Raw genomic sequence first — 19,245 nt, 5'->3', positions numbered from 1 at the left:
AACACCTTTGCGCTTGCCCAGATTATCCCTCAGACCCCGGTTGCACCCATTGATTCTTACTATTTACAATAGTTTATGTTCTGTAAAGGTGCCATGAACACCTAATTTGTCAAAACAGGTATGTATGCTCCTGAGGGAAAAACAGGTTTAGGCTTCTGTGACCCTCTGGTACCATTTTCACCAACTGGTCAATACATAACCTTGCTTTATGTGTGTTTTCTGTTTAAAAACACCATATCTAATGTATTTTGTTATAATTTATTTTTAACAACCTTTTATATATTATCAACGCTAATCCAACAGTAACAACCTTATATATACATTGCGAACAATATATTATTTTGTTATATTTTTGTTATATCCTTGCTCAGGACCAACAGCACTATCTCTAACTCATGCCTGAATGAAGCTTATCTAATGCATGTATATTTTCCATAAAGCAAATCATATCCTTCTCGTGCTTAGAAGCACTTCAGTACCATATGTGGGGGATATTTTAAATAGCTAACTCATCAACAAAAAATGCAAAGCTGTAACAAAATAAAAAAGGCATTCAATAAACCATGAGAAGGTCTTGTTCACAGTATGAGAGAGAAAACCAGAAGGCAGAGCATGGCCTTCAGCTGGAAACGTGTGCTTTGGGCAACTCAAATTTCAGGCAACTCAAATTTTTGGTGCTTTGTGCATATCTGGGCATGACTGTGAAAACACCATGCGTAATGATTCTGTGACCACCAATAAAATTCATCCAGTAGGTAAATCTGTAAATATGGAATCATAAACAACCAGGTTCAATTATAAGGACACATAACTAGGGTTGACGAATTCTTGTTAAGAACTCATTAAATGCTTTATGTTTGAGTTCTTCAATTTCAAATCTTGAGAAGTCAGTTGTATGTGTCTATTTCCTACCCTGGATTACAATTTCTGATTTGTCAGATGATGAGTATTTTTTGGCTTGTGACAGGGACTTGATACATTTTATATAAAATGGGCAGAAAGGAAGGTATGCTCTGGCCCTTCCACTCTACATTTCTGATCAAACTTAGCAGGATGGAAAGAGAAAGGGGAACAGATGGGACCAATAAATTTTCCTGATATAATTCATCTTTTCCTAAAATCTACAATCCTAAAATCTCAATGTCCGGTCATTCACTCATCAAATTTCATTGACTCTCTACTAAGTACTATACTATCAATACAGAATAAATGATGTCTCTCTCTTTTGGTTTCTTCAGTCCTTTAATTAAAATAGAGCTAAACGACGCATCCTAAACCAGGTGTTCTCAACCAGGGATGATTCCCTAAGAATATGTGGAAATATCTGAAGATATTTCCAGTTGTCATAACTGGAGAGCAACCAGTAGCATCTAGTGATGCTTTTGAACGTCCTAGAATGTACAGGACAGCTCTTCAACAGAGTCAGTGGTACTGAAGTCGAGAAGCCCTGCTTTAAACCACAACTGTTCTCATTGGAGGAAAAGTCAGTGCCACAGGAAAAAAAAAATATTGGAAGTACAAATTCTAGACCAGTGCTGTCCAAGAGAACTTTCTGGGTGGAGGGGACTCTTCTAAGCCTATGATGTCCAATGTAGTAGCTACAAGCCACATGTGGCTACTGAGCACTTGAAATGTAGCTAGGGTGTCTGAGGACCTGGATCTTTTTTTTAAATACTTTGTTTATTTGACACAGAGAGGGAGAAAGTACAAGCAGGTGGAGTGGCAGGCAGAGGGAGAAGCAGGCTCCCAGCTGATCAGAGAGCCCAATGTGGGACTCGATCCCAAGACCCTGACCTGAGCCGAAGGCCAATGCTTAACTGACTAAGCCACCCAGGCGCCCTGAGGAACTGGATTTTTAACTTCAATTAATTTAAATTAAATCTTAAATAGCCACATGAGGGAGTGGCTACCATGCTGGACAGTGGAGTTCTAGAATAGAGGTGGCTAAAGAGAAATAATGACTAAATGCAGTGTCTGAAACTCGGTTAGAAGCTGGATAGAAAAATTGGCTACAAAAATGACATCGTGAGAACAACAAATGAATATGGACTAGTAAGAGAGAGTATTAGAGAATTGTTACTCATTTCCTTTGGTGTGCTAACTGTTCATCATCCTTATTTTTAGAACATGCTGGAATATTAAAGGGTAAGCTGTCACGTTCTCTGCATACTTTTCAAATGGTTCAACAGGTGTGAGATTGGAGGAGCCCAAGGAGAGCAGACAACTACATGCCTTGTGCAGCTCTGAACTGAACCTGGGAGCAGATCAAGGTCATGGGTGAGATCTGAATCAGTCTGTGCCTGAGTGAATGGGACTGTACCAACGCGAAGCCCTCAGTTGGTAATTTTACTCTGATGATTATAAGATGCTAATGTGAGGGGAAGCTGGATGAAAGGAATATAGAATACTATTTTTGCAACTCTTCCGGAAGTTCAAAAATATCTTCAAGTAAAAACTCAAGGGGCATCTGGGGGCCTCAGTCGGTTAAGCATCTCACTGTGGCTCAGGTCATGATCTTAGGATCCTGGGATCGAGCTCTGCTTCAGGTTCCCTGCTAGGCGAGGAATCTGCTTCTCTCTCTCTCTCTGCCTCTCCCCTCTGCTTGTGCTTGCTCTCTCTCTTTCAAACAAATAAACAAAATCTTTTTAAAAATTTTAAGAAGTCAAAATATATCCTAAGAACTATATAGGAAGTTCACAGGAAAAGTCCAAATTGCCTCCGTGTCTTAAAGTGCATCTGCCGTCTATGCCCTGGGCACCTGTGAGCAGCTTTCTTCTCTCCTTACTACTCTCTGCTCACGCAGGACTTCCCAGCAGTTGCTGCCGGTCCTTTGCTCAGGGTGACCCTTACTCCCACAATACACACACACACACACACACTCTTCCTGGGACAATCACTTCCCTACAGAACTTCTCCCTCCCAGCCCCCTCAAGCCCAGATTCAGTTCCCATGAAGTAAATCCCACAGCACTCTTGACTTTCTTTTTCATTGTAAGCATCGTACTTGCTGTTCACTTGCCTGATGCCTCTGCCTTCTTGGAAGCGAGCTTCCTGAGGGAAGGACCATGTTCACACAACCAGTGCAGGCCTACATCTCTGTAGTTGAATGAACTTAGAGAGATTGTTTAAAAGTTGGCAGAATCACAGTCATGTGTTCATAGTTTCTGACTCATGCACTCAAGCATGCACTCCATCCTGAGGCACCAGCATATGGGGGGTGTTAACCAAACAGACATGATTTCTACTAGACTAGTTGGGAGGATGAGTCCTTCCTTTCCAGGAAACCAGTTACAACTGTGATGAAGGGCGGGCACTGTCATTCAATATGGTAGAAGGAATCCCAGACAGATTTCTGTGTTCAAAGTCTTTTTCCTTCCAAGACTTCCTATCAAAGGCCAAAGGAACCCTTTCCAGCAAAGCTCCTCTCCCCAGCCTTTTACACGCCAGACCTGTGGATACACTCACAAGCAGAATATGTGACTGGCAGTCTTCAGTGGGCAATTTGAATTTCTGACTCGAAGAAGTCTGACTTTCTAGGCCCCCAGCTGGCCAAGGAATGATCCCTCAAGCCACCTCCCCAAATCCTCTCGGAGGGCTTTGGCCAGCTCCTTGATACAAGCCATTCAGGCACTCAACAAATACCTTTTGAGGAACAACTGTGTGCCAGGTGCTCTTGTAGGAGCAGGGGATCAAAGCAATGAACAAAACAGACAACACGTCTGTCCTCCTGGAACTTAGAATCGAGACAGGGACGCAGACCAACGATTAGCAAAATCTGTAAAATCTCGAAGAGCATTTTAGGAAGGTAAGTGCTCGAGTGAAAAATAAGTAGGGAGAGTAAAGTGTACACATGTTTGTGGCCAGGAATGTCGCAATGTTGGCATCTTCAACAGGGTGGCCAGAGAACATCTCCTCACGTCGAGTGAGGGAACCAGCCATAGGGATGTCATCCTCGGGAGAGTGAAAACCGGAAAAGCAAGTTCCTAAGTCAGGCATGAGCCTGCCTCCTTCAAGGACCAGCAGGGAGGCCGTGTGGCTGGAACTGAGGGCTCAAGGGCAAGAGAACCAGGAGATAAGTTAACAGGCCAGCCACACAGCCTTATAGGTCACGATGACCTCTTCAGGAAAGAGAAGGCAGCAGTTGAAGTTCCTATAACAACTCCACCCAAGGCATCTCTCACAAAAACAGCACACTCTCCAACTTTGCCATTCCTGGCCCTGTCATTGCGTCCTCAACGGGTAACCCACTGCCCATACTTACTAGGTTCTATTGGAGTTCCACAGCCAGCACACAAAAAATTCTGGGTTGCTACCACGAGTTCCTTCCTGCACACAGAAAAGGATCACAGTTACAGTTCAGAAATAGCCAACAGAGCATTTTTCACTGACTGGACAAGAAACTGACATCAGGGTGCTTTTCTGGGCTCAAGGCTTTAATTTCGTCATTTTTTCATTTGGGAAAAAAATAGCATTCTTCAGTACAGTTTTCTAGTTGAGATTTCTGGGTCATTTTTTTTATTTTATCACTATTTAGCCTGTTAGTTTTATTTATTTATTTATTTATTTATTTATTTATTTATTTTGAGATCTCTGGGTCTTTTAAAAACCCCTACTATCACCAGACTACAAGATGCACAGGACCCCCACCGGTGAGAACTGGAGACATGTAACTCAAGGGAGAAAAGTTCAGGGAGATGAAACACCAAGAGGTGATACGCCTGGGAAGTTCACACAGGGACCCAAAAAAACGAATAAGAGGTCACATAAGACCCAAGTATCAGACATTTCTGGAGAGCGACCATCTACTGCAGTGTCTTCTACTGAACTCTTGACGCCACAACTCCATATGTGATTTGGAAATATGAAGGAAGTTGTAAAATTTTGTTACAGTTTAGGGTCTGCAAAAATGGACCAAGGTAAAAATGTGCAGAACCCTAACCATGTGCCCTAGAGAGGACGTAGAGACATTTTAGAGAAAAGACAACCCTTGCTGAGGAGAGTGACCCCTCCCCAAGCCAGGAGAAGGAGCTCTTCTGCCCAAGCACTCTAGACACCTTCTTGTCATTCTCTCAAACAGAAAAAATACAAGATAGAGCCTATTAGGGCACTTCCATGGGCCGCAGGCAAGACCCTCCCCCAGGCTCTTCCTTATGCTGCAGTTTGGGAACACGTTAAATATAAGCCAAGAGGAATGGAGAAACTGTAAGTGGTTAAAATGTCCCCTTACAATGTCATATCCTCTCAGAAACAAATGAAACTATTACCTTGAGTTATTATGTATTTCATTTATACATAGACATTTATAAAAATGAGTTTATTTCTTTTTTTTCTTTTGCACCCTCTTTTGTCATTTTGTCTTTTAGGATTTTATTACTTCTTAGAGAACAAAGACATTTTTATACGCATCCTGTTGCATTTCTTTTTTTTTTTTTTTCTTAAGATTTTATTTATTTATTTGACAGAGATCACAAGTAGGCAGAGAGAGAGAGAGGAGGAGGCAGGCTTCCCACTGAGTAGAGAGCCCGATGCGGGGCTCTATCCCAGGACCCTGAGATCATGACCTGAGCCTAAGGCAGAGGCTTTAACCCACTGAGCCACCCAGGTGCCCCATCCTGTTGCATTTCTTAACTACAGCCCTCCTCAAGGTAAGATTTTCCTTTTAAAAGAAAATTATCCATTTTAGTTCACGTTGGCCTGGGAAATAGAGCAATCTTTTAAAGTTATTGTGTATGAATTTTAAGGTTCAATATTAGCCACTTAAAAAAAATCCCCTTTAGAGGCACCTGGGTGGCTCAGTGGGTTAATCTGCCTTCAGCTCAGGTCATAATCCCAGGGTCCTGGGATAGAGCCCCGAATTGGGCGCTCTGCTCAGCAGGGAGCCTGCTTCCTGCCCCCCCCACCCCGCCCCGCCTGTTTCTCTGCCTACTTGTGATCCCTGTCTGATAAATAAATAAAATCTTTTTAAAAATCCCCTTTAAACCTACTTAATTTTTAATTGTTGTGTAACATACATAATAAAGGACATGGTTAAATTTGTCAAATTTACTTAGCACCCCCCCCAAAACCCATGAAAAACAAGGTGCTTGGACGCTAATTTAGAAAAATGTGCCCAACTTTCCTTTTCCTACAACAAATTTTCCTTCATCCTTCCGTGTGTAATTTTCTTCCCTTCCCCTACTTCCACAAAGAGGGGACCTATCACACCTTGTTATCTGGACTGGAAGCCCTCACAGCAACCCAGACTTACTTACTTCAGTGGTGGGTGAACATTAACTACGATTTGAAATCTGGGGGGCTCCCAGTCTTCAGCCCCTCGGATCCTCGACTTAAGGGTAATTTCCTGAACGACATCCACACTGGATTCAAAGTCTTTCCGGACGCGCTCTTCATTCACTACCTGTATAACACAGAAGAGGAGTTCAGAGCAACCCAAACAAGCCTATTTCTGGAACAGAAAGAAAAAGAATATTCAAATGTGTTTCCAGCATTAAAATATGCCATGAAAAATTAGAACTGCTTTCAACTGAACGAAAGAAGCCCTCCCGGTACCTAACACCATCTGTAGAAGTCTTGCTTGAAACGCCAGCCAGCTGAGATCACTTTTCTTAGTATTTTGGGGAATTCATTTGTTTTCAGACTTCAAGTTACTGTAAGTAGGTCGCTGTGACCCAGAATGCTTTAATTCACAGCAGAAGCCTTACTGCTCTTAGTCCATAGGCTACCACATGCTGCCCAACAGAACCCCCAGCTGTTGTCAGACTTCCCCCAAAACAGCTTTTAAGGCCATTCCCTAGCTTAAAAATGTCCAGTGGCTCCCCTCTGAGCCGTTCATTATCCCTTATTCATTATTCATTATCCATTCCACTTTCCTGTTTGCAATTAACATTCAAAGTAGCATTCTGTGTCCTCCACAATTTGGCCCCATCCTTCAAACCTAATTTCCCAGGAAGACCAACTCCGCACGCCCCCAACACACACACACACACACACACACACACACACACACGTTATCCAACCACACGATGCCACCCTGCTCAGTAAACATACCATGCGCACCCGCCCCTGTCACTTTTGCTCCAGCTGCCCTGTGCCACGTGTTTCTACCTCCTACCAGATGTCCAGTGGGCCTTCCCGAGTCCCCTGATAAAATGAAGCACCCTCCTCTGCATATGCAGACTGCTTTATTCCCACCCCTGTGTTCGCTCTGCTGCAAAGTTCTCTCCCCTCAATGGGCTGGGGGCGGTCAGAGGCCGGTGTGTCCACACGGGACCAGACTGGACATGACTCCTGCTCTTCCGCTGACCAGGCGGCCGAGGGGCGGGAACTAACACTTTAAACATAACAACGGCATCTACTTAAGAGGATAGAGATGAGGATGAAAATGTGAAATGCTGAATTCTCCGGCCCATCATCAACACTCGGGAAACACTCCAGGGACCATGCAAGGAAAAGCATAAATGCCTGAAGTGAACAGCAAGCAAGATGAGAATTTAGGAACTCTCAACGCAAGGCCAGTTTATTTGGATACTTACTACCGAGCCAGCTGCATTTAGAGGGCCTGCAGGCTGCTGATTAACGTCTGACAACAGCCAGCTCTTCTGGAATGCTCGGTACAGCTCCTTGGCTATTAGCTCAGCAGAATTGAAGTCTGGCTCATAAATGACACTGAAAGGTAAGAGATGCAAAAAGTGGAAAACGATATTCATGAGGAGTATGCTGTAGATCTTCATGTTTTCAACCATCCTTCCCCCTCCAAAAACTCAGAAGAGGTGTCACAGGAGGGAACATGCCCCAGCCACCCACTGATTGTCTCATGCAATGCAGTTCCTCCATGCTCGAAACAGCAGCTTTTATTTATGGAGGGGACCAAGACTGGGCAATGCAGTAAAAAAAAAAGCACTGGATTTGGAGTTCAAAGACCTGAGTTCAAGTCCTGTCTCTGCTCATCAAACAGCATTGTGTCCTGAGGCACATTTAGCCTGAGTCTCAGTTTCCATATTTATGAAAATGGGGTAAAAAATAAAATTCTACCCAGGCTGATTAAATGGGAATGTATACAAAGGCCTTTAAACACTCTATTAAAAAAAATAAAAGACTATAGAAAGCTCTATAGAAAACTTAGTGGTGATTGTTTCATTGTTAAATAGTAATCTCTGTCCCTAGAACTGGCAAAACTTGGTTGGAGATGTCAGAGGCTTGGTGTTCACAGTGCCTCAGCAGTAATGGTCCAGGGGTCTAGGTGCAAGTGGACACGGATGAGACCTACCTCTTTGAGGAGCTGCAGGAACACCCACAGGTTTCTGTGATATTGCTAAACTCACCAAATTCTGCAAGTAAATAAAAGAAAGGGTATTAAAGTCTTTCAGTCTGTTTTACTTACTCATACTTAATTTTATAAGAACACAAAAATAAATCCCTGCCTCTCAGAAAGGTCTCGTTATTCAGCATCTCCATTCTTCATGTTCTCTGGGTTTCTACTATGAGACTACAGCTAATGACCAAAGATGGGATTTCAAAATCCAGTCTCCTGAAATTCCACCTAAATGTAATTGAGAGGCCAAACAGATCTGACTGTAATTAGTATCTGCTTTTGCATTCAATTCTACAAGTGAGATGAGAGATTGATTATCAAGGCATTTGAAATAAGAGCATCTAATTATTATTACTATTGTGATTTTTTTTAATCTGACATAATCTGATCTTGGGAGAAGTTTCTTTGAAAGCCATTATAACATGGTATCACATGGGATGCATGTCAGTATGTGTTGAGGGGAGGGGAATTATGAGTCATCGCTGGTGAGTTTCCAAATCTTACCTATGATAACAAAGTCCTCAAAGTGACATTTACAGGCTTCTGTCAGCACATCAGAGTGAGTGGGCGTTCCGGCCACTGGGCTGCCCTGTAACACAGAATAACCTAGAAAAAGAAATGAAGGGGTTTTCACCAACAAGAAAAACAGTCACAGCCAACTAACTAGAAACCAGGGAATAAAAATGGGCCGAGAGTTTACATTAAAAGAGTTTAAAAATCCAGCTTTAAGAATGAAAAAACGGAGGGAGCTATTTTTGTGTTGTTCGTCCATTCACTGTGACTGAGTGAAACAGAAGGGGGAGAATCTGTGATGATGAGGGGTTCATAAGAGTCAGCTGCCTACTTTAATGTGTGTTTGAAAATTTTTAAAATACAAAGTTTTAAAAAAATGAAAGAGGACAAAAATCAGCTTCACAGTGAGGCAAAGAGTAGAAGCGACCTAAATATTGTACTGGGTTGAGGAGCATCCCCCCCCAATATATATTTGGGGGGGGGATGCTTGAACCCAGACTTGAACCCAACACTTTCTCAATCCTGGGACCCCAGGATAATGACCTGTGAATGTGACCTTATTTGGAATTAGGGTCTTTATCAATTAGATGTGATCAAGTCAAGCTGAGGCCATACTGGATTGGAGTGAGCTCAAAATCCAATATGACTGGTTATATTATAAAGAGGCAAATTTGAGCACAGACACTGATAGCCAGAGAAGGTCAAGTACAGACAGAGGCAGAGACAGGGGTCATGTGTCTACAAGCCAAGGAACATCAAGGACTGGCAGTAACCACTAGAAGCTGGGAGAGGCATGGAACGGATTCTCCCTCAGAGCCTCCAGAAGGAGCCAACCGTTCCAACAAGTTCATTGTTGACTTCTGTCCTGCACAACGGAGAGAGAATACATTTTCTGTTGTTTCAGCCACCCAGTTTGTGGTATTTTGTTAACGCAACCCAAGGAAACTACTACAAATACGTCCATGTTTTTCTTTTCTTTTTTTTTTTTTTTTTTTTTTTTCCCTTTTTTTTTTTTTTTTTTTTTTAAAGATTTTTTTTATTTATTCGACAGAGAGAGATCACAAGTAGGCAGAGAGGAAGGCAGAGAGAGAGGAGGAAGCAGGCTCCCTGCTGAGCAGAGAGCCCGATGCGGGACTCGATCCCAGGACCCTGAGATCATGACCCGAGCCGAAGGCAGCGGCTTAACCCACTGAGCCACCCAGGCGCCCCGTCCATGTTTTTCGATCCTGAATGCTAGTCTGTGGAATTATCCTAAGAATGTCATTAAAGAGAGAAAAAACAAAAGGTTAAAAAGGGAGGCTTTGATCAGAAGGAGCTATCTGCAGTGCCTTTAAAATATTAAAATACTAAAAGCTATCAAAATGCCAAATAATAATAAACTGACTTTGCAAATCATGTTACTAACTCAAGAAATACCATCATGGAAAAATGTGAAAACTGTAGCAACATGGAAAACTAGATAGGAAATACTGTTAATATAATCATATTATTAATGGAATTGCATTAACACAAGTATATAATCACTATGAAACTGTACTCACTTGAATAAACATAAGAGAAAAGCACAGAGAAATGGACACAGTTCTTGAGGGAAATAGTCTAGCCTGCAGGTTAGGCAGAGGTTACATAACTGGGCTTCACAGGGAACTGGCCAGTTTTTAAAACCACGCTGCCTGGGTGCTGCAAGTCACTTAAGGGTCTGACTTGACCCTTGGTTTCAGCTCAGGTCATGATCTCAGGATCTTGGGATCGAGTTCTCGTGCCCAGCTCCGTGTGCTCAGTGCAGGGTTTGCCTGGGATTCTCTCTCCCCCTCTCTCTGCCCCTCCTACTCCTTTGTGTGCACTCTCTCTCTAAGATAATTAAATCTTAAAAAAATTTTTTTAAAAACCAACAACACTGCGTGACCCTAGCCAGGTGACCATGCACAATCAGCTTCTCAGCTTTGGTTTCCTCCTGGGTAAGGTAGGACAACCTCACGCACTTCTGTTTCCCCCACCCTCTTTTGACCACGATCCACAGTAACATACAATCCCACTGCAACTCAGTTACAGACACAAAAATATTTCACTGATTCAAAAAAAAAAAAAAAAGAAGTTCCAGGAAGCATTGCTCCCTCGAGGTGAGTCGAATGCTGACACTTTCTATTCTTTTTGTTTGTTTTCAAATGTTCTCCAGACCAACCTGCAACTTGAAGTATGCCGACCTCCCCCAAAGGAGTAATGTCTACCACCAGAAAGGTCACAAGAGACATATGTGATAAAAGACACATATTTTTATTGGGGTGGTAGAAATATTTTAAAATCTTATGTAACATATTTATATTCACGTTAAAAAAAAATTCAGGGGCACCTGGGTGACTCAATTGGTTACACATCCGCCTTCGGCTCAGGTCATTATCCTGGAGTTCCAGGACTGAGCAAGTGTCGGGCTCCCTGCTCAGCAGGGAGCCTGCTTCTCCCTCTGACCACCCCCACCCCACTCATGCTCAGCCATTCAACAAATATTTATAAAATACTATTTTAAGCAAGGCACTAGGCTGAAGGCAAATTCAAATGAGACCCATGCTATGCATCAAAGAGTTTAAAACCTCATAAGGGAACTGAGAAACTGACAAACATAGCTGTGAGAAAACACAATTGTGTGTACCCCAGCCTTGAGAAGGGAGGGCTCCACGCTGTACAACTCCAGGAGGGAGGGAGGCACATACTCGGACAACCATAGAGCGTTTGGGAGCACAACTTGTGCTTCCTTCCACATGAATGGTGCCCCTGCCTTGGGATGAAATCTGGGAGCTTGTCACAGTGGTAATGGAGGGAGACTGCTTTCGAAGAGTGGAAGAGTGAAGGAACTGACGTGATGTTCCTGGGGACCCAGCACTGCAGGGAGCCCAGCCAAAGCAAAGGGAGGGAGGCAGACAGAGGCTTGGGAGAAATGTCTGCGGGCAAGTTGACCAGGCTCGTTTAAAACTAAAGCTCACAGTACAACACAGGGAAATGAGGAGAGGCCCGCTGGCAAGCTGCATCCCACAAAGCTAAAAGTCCCAGGATCAAATCTGGCACAAACCCAGTGGGCCATTTTAGAGGAGTAGAAGTTGTTCTAGGCAGACAGATGTGTGTGGGATGGAGGAGTGGAAAGAGGCTGGAAGTAAAGAGAAAACTAACGGCAGCAAATGTGTCTTGAGGACCTAAGTGCGCGGCTTACAGAATGACTGACCAGAGGCTGCTGTGATGGGCCAGGTCAAAGGCGCACAGGGAACGGATGGAGGGGCTGCCACCGTTACTGAGAAGTCAGGGCTGATTTGCTCACAGACACGAAAAAGAAAGGGTCAAAGATAAAGCACAGAAATAGGACTGAAATAAGAATCATTTCTTTTCTTCCCACTGGTGGCCTCAGAGGGGATGATGGTCCGATCACATTCCTTCACTCCCCTGGCCAAGGGTGGCTGACCAGTTGGGGACACCCAATCAAAGCAGGTCCCCTCGGGAGCTCCTCCTGGGAATGTGGATCTGGGGTCCTGTAAGACTGGGGTGAGCTATGCAGCTGGTTATTCAGGAAGTTTTAGAAAGTTGTAGGCAAAGGATTTGAAGATCTACTTTGGGATGTGACAGGAAAAGAGACATGAATGGAGAACACAGCATAAAGTCTCTCTGATGTGCCCTACTTGCCTTCATAGCCGCTGTCAGAAGAATTGGAAGACCCAGATTCTTGCTTTGCGTTGGTATAAAACGTGACTTCGGAGTCAGCTTGGTCATTCCCGAGCACCCCACTGGCTTCTTCCACACCCCAAGGCTCTGTGTGCTGTTGACTCAGGATCGTACACTTAATTTTCTCCATTGCTGCTATAATCATATCTGCAACATAGAAGTGGGCATTTTCCTGCAGGGGGAAAAAAAGTATCAGGTAAAATATAAGCATAATTGACTGTTTTTCATCGAGGGTATACTGGATTGAAAAATCAAGAAGCTGTACTTAAGTGGAGTTAATGCACAAAAATATAAATGTTCACTTAACTCAGGGATCACAGGTCATTCTATGAAGTAGAGCCCTTATCTTCCAGACACGTAAAATTTAGCCCACTGCGACCAACAGATACCCCAAGCTGAATTTCTTGTGATCTAAGACCCCCAGTTGGTGGTGGCCCAAGGGTAGACCTCAGGCATTGGTCATGGAAAATTTCCCAGCTGAGCGCAGACACTGACTCAGAGCCCTTCTTAGCTCAGCGCGCCTGCCAGAGGCTGAAATGAAACCAATCTGCCAAGCTTCACCAAGCGAAGTTTCCAGATTTAAATCAGAACAGCACCATCTAAGGAATGAACACACTCTGTGGTTTTAGAAAAGGAAAAAAAAGAAGCTGTATTCACCTTTTCGACATCGACAGGGAGCAGGAATGCCTCCAGAGAGAAGGAATTCAAAGAAGTGGTTCTTCTGCTGACTTGAACGGCACCTGCCAATGCAGCAAGTTATTAAAAATGGAGAAAAAGAAGTTCAAAGATTCCCTAAGAAAACAAAATGAGGGGCAGCTGGGTGGCTCAGTTGGTTAAGCCTCTGCCTTCGGCTCAGGTCACGATCTCAGGGTTCTGGGATCCAGCCTCACATCGGGCTCTCTGCTCAGCAGGGAGCCTGAGCCCCCACCCCCATGCCTACCTGCCTCTCTGCCTACTTGTGATCTCTGTCAAATAAATAAATAAAATATTTAAAAAAGAAAAGAAAACAAAATGATGCTAGACAGTGGCCTTAAAATATTTTTGTATTATTATTTAGCACAATTCCAGAATAAATTAGGATGCCAAAAGAAGACAGGACCTTCTGGTGGGAGGCTTTGCAGAGACTGCATTAATGGGGATCATTTCTACAAGAGCCTGTTGGAGCAACTTGGGAGCACTCCTCAGAGAAGGAATGGGAGAACCCCTGGATGGAGGAGGCCGATGAGGCGAAGAGGGTAGAAAGAGAAGATCGTGGAAACTACCTGAGGGAGACGGAGAAGGGTGAGAAGGAACAGTCTAGAAGCAGGGCCCTAGGAATTATGGGGTCTCTTCTCCCATGCACTGTGACTGACCCAAAACTTCTTGTTTACAGAGACAAATCTATCTGAAAAAGGCCAGCATTGCTTCTCTGAAAAGGTCTTCCTGCAGCCAAAAACCAGAAGAAACTGTGGAGGACGGATACAGCTGACTTAGCCATTCTGCCCCCGGAGCCGCTCCATTACTGGCAGCAAACACCATCAAAACGGAATGATTCCTGTCATGTGATTCCTTCTTGCAGCATGTAAGGCAAAACTTTTCTACAAGGGCCCCAAGAGCTGAGTTGTTCCAACCTGCTAAATGAGCCAAAATGCCACAGATGGCTTCAAGGCTAGATAGCTCTCAGGGTGACAAAGAGAGACGCTAGCAGAATCGCCCGATCCCCTGCCTCTGCTTCAAGAAAGCGACTGTTCCACGGAGAACTCGGAATCAGTTAGCTCCAGAATCCATCTGGGGTGGGCCAGCTTTTTCTGAAAAGGACTAGGGAGTAGGTATTATAGGCTCTAAGGACCTTCTGTTGCAACTACGTAGTTCCGCCACTGCGGAGAAGATGGCGTTATCAGCAACACACGCTGCGCTTGATTTGTAAAATCAGGAGGCCAGAAGGAGCTGGCCCAGAGGTCATAGTTTTTGGACCCTGAGGAAGAAACGGGACAGAAAAAAGTCAAGCTGCAGATTCCAGTTCCAGCTCTCTACACCAGCTGGCTGGGCCTCTGTGTTAAAATATACTCATTTCTTGCACTAGGAGAGGCAGCTATTAAGAGATTGAAGGAGGCCAGCAATGTGAGTGCGTCCTGCAAACAAAAGGAATTGTGGATTGGTTTCTTGGGGCCTCAGGAAATGCTAGGCTGGGGGAGTGGGCGGGTGGGTCTTCCTCTAGAAAAGGAAGAGTGTGCTGCTGTCCGTTGTGACGAAGCAGTCACAGGGAAAATTCTGTATCTTAGTTGCAAATGCCTTGTCTTTGCATTGCTGTCCCACAGCAAAGAGAGACCAGATAGCTGGGGACTTTTTTATTTTTTTTTTTAATTCCATAAGCAGCATCCTCCTACCAAGTTTAAGATGGAGTGGCTTTTAAAAGTACTTACAGAAATTGCTGAGACAAAAGGGGCTGGGGCAACTGTTTTCTTTCTGGGAGAAAGACAAAAGCTACAGGATAATTTTAAATTGCAGAACCACTTGCTGTAGAGTGTGTCATTTTGCTCAAATTTGGTTCTTATTTCAAAACTAGCCCATTTTAAGATTGTCCAAAATCTGCTATGCTTAAGCTATGAATAATATGTTAAAGATTATCATCATCTTTGACTCTTCCAAAAGTTTTTCCAACAGAACAAATAAACTGCATATTTTAGGGGAGGGGAGGGCTGGTTCTTGCTGGTAAGAAATAAATAAATTACCCACATATGTACACACATACGGACATACACACACACAGGCAGACGGGCAGCTTTCAAACTGTTTTGAAAGAAAAAAAACTTCATCAACTATTTGGGATTCTGAGAGAAATACAGATCGACACAGTGTGAATATAATATAATGAATATTTTCTTAAAAATCAGAACGCCACAAATGAGAACAGTAGTAGATAACTTATTGACTCTTGTGTGGCATTTTGCAGGCATTATCTTATTTTAGGAATTCCAGTTTTTTAAGAATATGTGAGTTACTTCAGAGCAATGGGAACCCTGGCTTTAATTAAAAAACAACAACAACCACCTTTTGTATAGTCTTTGGGGGAATTGTTATTACCATTTTTCAATCTTACTATTTTCTAGTCACACTCCATTTAGGTAAATAGAGATGAGGCTGCAAGTGCATCTCCTAGGAAAGTACCCATGTGAAACGGAACCCACTCTGTCTGGAAACACTCCCCACCCCACCCCACCCCACCACGCTGAATTGAGAGCACCTCCAATACTCTTTTTCAGGCAACTGCATGCGCCAGTAGCTCCTGGAAGCACACACCAGCTCAAAGATGGCAGCTGGCACTGATTATCAACTAAGCTGAGCAAAGATGCCACCCCCTTGCTATCGACGGAGAACAGAAATACCTGATTTTACCCATTGTGACCATCCGGACAGCTGGGCTGGAGACAATATTAAATGAGCTAATGCACCAGCCTCTGATCAAAGTGGAAAACCATGACTTTTTTCTCATGACAAAGACCATAAGACGAGCTTTAGACCAAGCAAGGCCGGCATGGCAACAGACAGGAATGAGGTAAATTCCCGGCCGGGGTTACCTTCATCCGTGGAAGCTGTCAGTTGGGAAGGCTGCAGAAAAGCACGGTCCACTTCAGGACAAGGAGAGGAGCTTGTGAACAAAGACATCTGAGAAGAGTGTCCTAGGAACACCGCCTGCTCTTCCACTGAGGTAAAAGAGGGGTCGCTGCTCTTGTCCCCTGAGCCCTGGGCAGAGTCTGCGGTATCCTTTGACAGTGATGTCTCCACCATGGAGTCCCCAAGAAACAATGGTGAGGGGTTGAGGGGCAAGGCGGTGTCCTCTCCAAAGTGGTTCCCACTCTTCCTCACTGTTGGCACCCGAGGGGGCGAATCCTGAGACTGTTGCTGCTCACACTGGGGGTTAATCCAGGCAGCTTTGTGCCTTATGAATCTGACGTCTGAGTGGCAAGGAGGCTGGTCAGTGTCCAGGAGGCTGGGGGAAACATCAGTGTCACCAGGGTCATTGTTGTCCCTGTCCCATGAGTCCACTGGAGAATCGTGTCGGCCTGTAGACTGTGACACCATCTTTCCGAGATCAGGGTGGGGTGAGTTCCACTGTACTACTGGATTAGGGCCTTGAACTCACCCGAATGCCAGTTGTGGGGAGGGGGCAGACAGCTTATCTGCAACAAGCAAAAATCATTCAAGATAAGTAAGAACCCAGTCATATTTTAAACTCCAAAATCTTTGGAGAAGAAACAAAACATTAGTAAGTTTGTACTTCACTCTGTACAGTCAATTCCCCTTGGATTTATAAGAAATAACTAAACAAACACATAAATAAAGAAATAAGCAAATTAGCAATACAACTAGCAGTAGACACAAGAAGCACGATGTTGGGGGGCACCTGGGTGACTCAGTGGGTTAAGCCTCTGCCTTGGGCTCAGGTCATGATCTCAGGGTCCTGGGATCGAGCCCCGCATCCGGCTCTCTGCTCAGCAAGGAGCCTGCTTCCTCTTCTCTCTCTGCCTACTTGCGTTCTCTCTCTGTGTGTCAAATAAATTAATAAATAAATCTTTAAAAAAAAAAGAAGCATGATGTTAGGACAAGAAAGGGTTTTTCAAGGCATAAAGATAATCAAAGATTGTTTTACATAAGGATAAAGGCATATATGCATACTGGTGATAAAACAAATGAAAGTGTAAGACAGCCGTGCATTATTCCAATAAAATTAAATGTCAAACCCCAAATGGGAATTCCATGGGGAAGTAGAGACACATTTTCATAGTTCCATAGTTTCTTAGTTTCTTGTTTTTATTTAGTCTGTGATTGTATTACAACAAAGTAGACAAGTGGGATTTGACATTGAAAACCCCTAGCACTAAAAACTTTGTTTTATGTAACTTGGATTAAAATACTGAATTATAATCGCAGTAGAAATTTGTGATTCGCTTCTCATATCTAAAGAACACACTGTGAATCTAGAATCTATCTTTTCTTTTCTTTTTTTTTAGTGGGTGGGGGACAGAGAGAAGGAAGGGGGACACAGGGTGAGGGAGAGAGAATCTTAAACAGGCTCCATTCCCAGTGTGGAGCCTGATGCAGGGCTTGATCTCACAACCTGAGAGCATGACCAGAGCCGAAATCAAGAGTTGGCAGCCTAACCCACCGAGCCACCCAGGCATCCCAGCTGGCTCACTCTTAAACTCACTGTTTGGCTCCAGTAAATACAGCCATGATTAAAATGTTGAGAGCTACTCCAAAGAGAAGCACTCTGGTCACCGTAATCACAGGCCCAGCATGTGTCCTTCTACTGCTCCCACTGTCCTTCACTCTACGAGGCTCAAGTAATCTTAACAGCAAAAGCGAAGTCAGCAAGGGAAGGCGTAGAGATGGAAGCAGTTGGCTTAAGTGAGCTTAGCTTAAAGGAAGGGTGGAGAACAGGGGTGCAAGGTGGTGACTGAAACTCTGGAGTCAGTTTCAGGGTTTTAAAAACTAGCGTTATGGGGGCGCCTGGGTGGCTCAGTGGTTTAAGCCTCTGCCTTCGGCTAGGTCATGATTTCAGGGTCCTGGGATCGAGCCCCGCATCGGGCTCTCTGCTCAGCGGGGAGCCTGCTTCCCCCTCTCTCTCTCTGCCTGCCTCTCTGCCTACTTGTGATCTCTGTCTGTCTATCAAATAAATAAATAAATAAATCTTAAAAAAAAAAAAAAAACTTATTTAAAAACTAGCGTTATGTATGCAGATGGCTCCCACCTGGATCCCGGCTCCTGACCTCCCCTGGGACCACGGGCTAGCATATCTTACTGCCTATCCGACATCCATCCAGGGGACATGGCAAACTAACACATTCAAAAAGATGCTAGTTCCCCCCACATCTGCTCCTCCCTGGTTTTCCCATCTCAGGAAACATACCTCCCAGTTGCTGAGGCCCCAAATCTGGAAGTGATCCCTGATCCTATCTTCCCCTAACTCTTCGTCTTTCATCCATTAGCAAGTTCATATCCACGGCTACCGCCCTCATCTAAGTCACCATCTTCTCCCACTTGGGTCTCCTTCCATCTGCCCAGCGGGTCTCCCTGCTTCTATATTTTTCAACGTACAATCAAGAGGTATGCAGAGATCTTTCATAAGCCTACATAAGATGTCAGTCCCCTAGTCATCCAGCAGCCCCTTGACAGATCCTATCGAATCTGTAATAAAATCCAAAATCCTTACCTTGTTCTTAGGGCATGACAATGATCCTGTCCTGTAGACCACTCTCACTTATCTCTGTCTATTCCCCGATAAGTCCCAACCACGCAGCAAACTCTTGTGTCCCACAGGCTCTTGCCCACCCTAATGGTGCTGTTCTAGCCCTTCTACCTGGACTGCTCTTCCACCAACCGATCACACATCTGACTCCTGTCAGTCCCGTTGCACGTATTGGTTTATAAATTACTTCCTCAAAGAAGTCTTTCCTAACTACCTCTCTTAAAGTAGTTCCCCAGTTACTCCCTATCACATCACCTTGCTTAATTTCCATCATAGTCGTCTCACTTCCTGACATATTTTTAGCTCCTCACTGTCATTCCCCTCTGCCCCCTCCCTATAAGCTCCGTGAGAGCAGGGATCTCGTCTGTTCTCCACCAGGCGCACAGCTCTCCATGGGGACTCAACACACATCCGGACTGAAGAGGAAAATCCAACAAACTGGAAATAATATCTTGAGCTGGAGAGAGGACTTCTGTGGTAGACACACC

General features: G+C 44.2%; 1 protein-coding gene across 8 annotated transcripts in view; it reads right to left on the bottom strand.

Annotated features, from left to right (window-relative positions):
• The window catches only part of RUBCNL (rubicon like autophagy enhancer), a 39,778-nt gene that overhangs the window by 8,989 nt on the left and 11,544 nt on the right, over positions 1-19,245 (bottom strand). For 5 of the 8 annotated variants that reach the window (XM_059378303.1, XM_059378302.1, XM_059378299.1 and 2 more), the window contains exons 2-9: positions 16,086-16,688; positions 13,186-13,268; positions 12,490-12,700; positions 8,815-8,916; positions 8,266-8,326; positions 7,532-7,664; positions 6,251-6,396; positions 4,261-4,325 (exon numbers count right to left, since the gene is read on the bottom strand). In XM_059378303.1, coding sequence (XP_059234286.1) covers positions 4,261-4,325; positions 6,251-6,396; positions 7,532-7,664; positions 8,266-8,326; positions 8,815-8,916; positions 12,490-12,700; positions 13,186-13,268; positions 16,086-16,590 — 1,306 coding nt within the window. In that variant the 5' untranslated portion in view covers positions 16,591-16,688. Of the gene's footprint in view, positions 1-4,260; positions 4,326-6,250; positions 6,397-7,531; positions 7,665-8,265; positions 8,327-8,814; positions 8,917-12,489; positions 12,701-13,185; positions 13,269-16,085; positions 16,689-16,912; positions 18,131-18,721; positions 19,035-19,245 lie in introns of those variants that run through there. The other 3 variants (XM_059378301.1, XM_059378305.1, XM_059378300.1) reach the window with 3 other exon arrangements.

The sequence above is a fragment of the Mustela nigripes genome, chromosome 15 (genome assembly GCF_022355385.1).
Source record: "Mustela nigripes isolate SB6536 chromosome 15, MUSNIG.SB6536, whole genome shotgun sequence".
NCBI classification, from domain to species: domain Eukaryota; kingdom Metazoa; phylum Chordata; class Mammalia; order Carnivora; family Mustelidae; genus Mustela; species Mustela nigripes.
This window is presented reverse-complemented; position numbering and strand designations above follow the sequence as displayed.